This window comes from Muntiacus reevesi, unplaced genomic scaffold (assembly GCF_963930625.1).
Source record: "Muntiacus reevesi unplaced genomic scaffold, mMunRee1.1 SCAFFOLD_204, whole genome shotgun sequence".
In the NCBI taxonomy this organism is placed as follows: Eukaryota; Metazoa; Chordata; class Mammalia; order Artiodactyla; family Cervidae; genus Muntiacus; species Muntiacus reevesi.
Genome location: NW_027077808.1, coordinates 55,718 through 60,614, shown reverse-complemented (window position 1 = coordinate 60,614; position 4,897 = coordinate 55,718). Strand labels below are relative to the sequence as shown.

Below are 4,897 nucleotides of genomic sequence, written 5' to 3'. Positions count from 1 at the left end.
TTAAGTGCCCGAGTCTGTGGTCCGCGGAGAGGAAATGTGCAGTGAACTGCGGCGTTCTGCAGGGACTGTGGTGGCCTTTAATCGTCCATCCTGCTTCGTCCCTGAATGAACGGAAAACAGGTGGATGAGGCGGCCCCCAGGGTTCTGAAGATACCAATTCACACTCTGGGAGGAAGTGGAAAAATTACACCGAAGCGTGTAGCTGGCTCCCTCCTGGAGACTCAGGGCTGGCGGACTCTGCTCCACATCGGCCCCTCGCACACCTGATGAGGAAAGAGAAACAGTCACTGTGAGGGTCACTGTAACTCCTACTAAACCCTGAAAGTGCCCCCCCCCCCCCCCACAGATGATGAGAAGGGTAGAAAGTCTGCAGGACTTGTCAGCTCCTCTCCCTCCCTCAACAATAGAGCAGTGCCTCACTCCTTCAGGTTCCCTGTGGGGCAGCCCCAACTCACAGCAAACCTGGGCAAACTGAAGCCCCAGCACAGTGCCTGCTAGCCTCTTCATGATGCTTCCTCTTCTTGTTGGGACAGTTTCACTTCCAGACACTTCACTAAACCCTGAGGGAGTGAGTGTCATAAGTCGTTCCTGCTCCTGCAGCCAATCAGCTCACCCAACCAATCCTGCTCAGGTGACGCTGACAGGACGCTCCATCCTCCACTGCAACCAACTCAGAATGTGCTGGCCAGGGGCAGAGTGAGAGTGGGAAATAGAAGTCGTTATTTTATGACTTAAGGGATACTTTCTGAGAACATTTCGGAGAAGGTAGACTCTGATTTGGAATTTGGGAGAATTTTAGGGAAAAGAAAGCAAAAATTAACTGTGTAGCCCCATCTTCCTCTCACATGGCATGGATATAGTAGATTCTTCCATAGTGAAATGCTTTTTCCCAGAAGTGCTGAGGATCCAGCTTTTGTTTCTCTTATGCTCTCACTTGTGGTTCTAAAGGGTGCTCATGGATCAGCACAGTATTGGAAGTTGCTCCTATTGGCTGGAACACTTTGCTGTATTAAACAGTATTTTTTTTAGTTTATTTTTAAAATTTATTTATTTTTAATTGGAGGATAATTGCTTTACAATGTTGTGTTGGCTTCTGCCAAACAATGATGCAAATCAGCCATAAGTATACATACGTCCCCTCCCTTTGAACCTTCCCCCCATTCTAGGTTGTCACAGAGCACCGTGTTGAGCTCCCTGCATCACACAGCAACTTGCCACTAGCTATCTCTTTTGCATATGGTAATGTATACGTTTCAATGCTATTCTCAATTCATCCCACCCTCTCCTTCCCCTACTGTGTCCAAAGTCTGTTCTCTATGTCTGCATTTCCATTTTTGTCCTGCAAATAGGGTCCATCAATAGATGAATGGATAAAGTTGTGGTACCTATATACAATGGAATATTACTCAGCCATAAAAAAACACATTTGAGACAGTTCTAGTGAGGTGGATGAAATTAGAGCCTGTTAACCAAAGTGAAGTAAGTCAGAAAGAGAAAAACAAATATCGCATGTTAATGCGTATATATGGATTCTGTAAAAATGGTACTGATTACTTGAAAAGTTATATATATTTATTTTAGACTAGGGCTGCATAAAGAGCAATTTTAGTTATCTTAACCACTAGCTGGACATTGAAAACTGAATTGTAGTAGTTTTATTTTTATTAAATCATCTATAATTTTAAAATAAATTATTTTAAAGAAAATTTCTATTGTAAATACATTTTAAAAACTGTTGATTACTAGTTTTGTATTCTGCTTGTTAATTTTAGTAGTAAGCCACTTTAGAGAAAAATGAGTGCTTTTGAAACCATATGAAGTGCTCTTATCTCAGACTTTGTAAATAATATTGATTCTCTGTCAGTAGATTTGGGGGTAAAAGGGATGGAAGATGAGGACCTGTATATTTTCACTGCAGTGAAAGTGAAGTGATCTGCAGGCACTAACATTCAGATGGACAGTTCAAGGATGCTTCAGTAGTAGCAGCACGTAGGCCTGGTTGCTCCAAGGCATGTGGGATCTCAGTTCTCCAGCCAGGGACTGAACCTGTGACCCCTGCATTGGCAGGCAGATTCTTTACCACTGAGCCACCAGGGTAAGCCCCATGTGCTGCTTGCACGCCTGCATGCTAAGTCGCTTCAGTCATGTCCAACTCTTTGCATCTCTAGGATCTGTAGTCCGTCAGGCTCTTGTGTCCATAGGATTTCCCAGGGAAGAATATTGGAGTGGGTTGCCATACCCTCCTCCAGGGGATCTTCCCAACCCTGGGATTGAACCCTCGTCTCTCTCCTGCAGCTCCTGCAGTAGGCAGATTCTTTACTGCTGAGCCAAAAGGGAAGCCCCATGTGCTGCTTAGGGAATATCAAAAGTGATGAAAACTCTTTAGAGAAGCAGCATTTCCAGACCTGCCTAGAAAGTGAAAAATTATTATTCAGTTAATTTTTGTTTCTTTCAAAAAACTTCTTAATGGGAAATATGAATGTTCTAGACAAGCAACAATAACATTTCAGATTTTTCACAGAGAAAGAGTAGTTTGTTTCTGGTAAGTGGAACAACTGTAACACATCAGAGTCCAGACTTGGCCCTGGATCCAAATGAAAGAAGCCTTTGGTACAAGGAGAAGTATTTGTATGTTTCCCACTTCTTATGTTGGGACTAGTGCACTAAAACCAACATTTTATTGACATGAGGACGAGCCATAACAAATTATTAACTCCTGTTACTTTATTGCTATGCTAAAATTATGATTCTGACACGCCTCAAAATTCTTCTCAGATTCATAATAAACTAGGTGCTTATTCCTTCTCCTCTTTCTCTTCTTTTCTTTATCCGTCTTCTTCCATTTCCCTTCCCTTCATTTCCCTTATCTCTTACTGCTCTCTGAGTTCCTTCCAGATGACTCTAGATTTGCTCTCGTGACTGCTCCCCCACTGTGTCCCCCCTTCTTCCCACCAGAGATACTGCACAGGTGCAGCCCCATCTGTCCCACTGTGCCTCTCTCAGGATGCAGTAGTACACAGCGGTGTCTCTCAGGGTGACCTGGGGCAGGACCAAGGTGTTGGACTTTCTGTCTGAAGCTATGGTCAGAGAGGCCAGGCTGCTGTTCACTGTGCCTCGTAAGCCATGAATGACATACTGTGGACTCTGATTGGGATTTTGCCGATACCAATGTATATAGTCATCTCCACCAATGGTAGAGTGGTTACAAGGCAGGTTTACATCTTCTCCTTCAGCACAATCCATGGAGTTGGGCTGGGTGGTCTTAGCATCAACCACAGTCCCTAAAGGGTCAAGAAAATAAAATTAGCCCCTGTCTACATATCAGTGTAATTCTATGGATCAAGGGTACAACACTCCCATAACTGTCTGGACCCTATTCCAGTGTTTTTATCTTTGTCCTGCAAAATATCATTGATGTTTATTATATAGAGACCAAAGACACATGGCAAGAATCTGAGACTCTATAACCTTTATCTAATGGATCCTTTACTCAGTAAACCCAGGGATTTCTTACAAACTGGTTACTGCTAAGTGCTCTTCTGGGATCATGGCTATGATTTAACCTGTCATGTAGAAGTTTGTGCTCCCTAGCAAATGCATAGATCAGTTCTAAATTCCATTGTTATAAGGCTGAATAGGGCACAGGGAGAGCAGAGAGCAAATAATACTTCATGGCCCTTTGCCCTCAAGTCATCCCTTGTAGACACAGAGCACTTACCCAAGGTCAGAAACACGGTTACTCCAGTCACCAGCCTCATACTCCAAGTACAAACCAGGATCAAGGGCTCACAGCTCAGACTTGTGTCTGCTCCTGGGCTTGTTTCCACAGAACAGAAGCAACCACTGCTGGTAAAGACTTAGAACCAGAGCAGGTATCAGTGTGGTGTTGCCAAGATCTGTCAGCCAATGATCAAGCAGTTCCTTGTCTAGGTCTTCCTGCCCTGTTTTAGTCATGTCCCCTAAAGAAGGAGAGACATCCCCAACTCACACGGTGTCTGCTGCCATCCTCTGTGAAGTTTAAAGTCTGGCTCTGTAAAAGGAACACCAGTCACAATGATATGTCTATCCAGAGCCATTTTCCTATCATTTGGTTCCTTAAACAAATTGGGTGGTGTTCTATGAAGCTTATGGAAAACATTAATTAATACCAGAAAACTGTACTGAACTCGGTATTGTAAAGAGATGAAAATTTCCATCCGCATTCCAGAAAATGTACGTGAAACTCCAGAGCAGGCAGTGATGTTCTCTGGAGTACAGAAAATATTAATAATGTTGAGACTAAAGCTATACAATCTGGAGTTCTGGGCTCCTGTAAAGGTCATTGAAATCATGTGTCTACCACCATCTAGGTAAACATTTCTCAATGCATCTGTTCATGATATAGTAACTGATGACTCAGATGGTGTCCGTCTCACTCTTCTTGAAGAGTGATCATGAATCCTCATGTTCTCTATGCCCATGCTTGTAGGCGCTGTGCACCAAGGATGCTGAAGCAGAGAGAAAAGACAGGAGGGAATGCAAACAAAGTCGGGGTGGGGTGTAGGGTGGGTGTAAGTGGTAGAAAAAGTCAGGGGAAGGGATAAAAGCGTAAGTAATAGGGAAGGGAAAAGATAATCAGAGGAGGGAAACAGAGAAAGCAGTGTCAGGAAGGTACATGGAAAGGACTTGGGCTGTTGGGCTAAGATGCCCGGAATCCTTGGCCACGGACCCTCAGCCAGGGATTATAAAGTACAAGCTGTCAAAGAGAATAACATCTTCCCAGTGTTGGGATGTTGGGACCACAGTAAAGTCTCTGTCAGGGAAGACCACTCATTCCAACTCCACTGACCACAGAGGGCGGTTCCGTCTGGATCCTTCCTTCATCACTTTTCTACTTTCATCAACTCAAAAATGGCCT

At 43.8% G+C, this 4,897-nt stretch overlaps 2 gene segments (V, D, J or C); both read right to left on the bottom strand.

Moving 5' to 3' along the window:
- Window positions 1-507, bottom strand: LOC136155164 (T cell receptor alpha variable 22-like). The segment is given in 2 exon segments: window positions 1-263; window positions 456-507. Coding segments are annotated over 2 exon segments (315 nt in total).
- Window positions 508-2,901: 2,394 nt separating this feature from the next.
- LOC136155160 (T cell receptor alpha variable 26-1-like) lies at window positions 2,902-3,758 on the bottom strand. The segment is given in 2 exon segments: window positions 2,902-3,281; window positions 3,719-3,758. Coding segments are annotated over 2 exon segments (420 nt in total).
- Window positions 3,759-4,897: the final 1,139 nt, after the last annotated feature.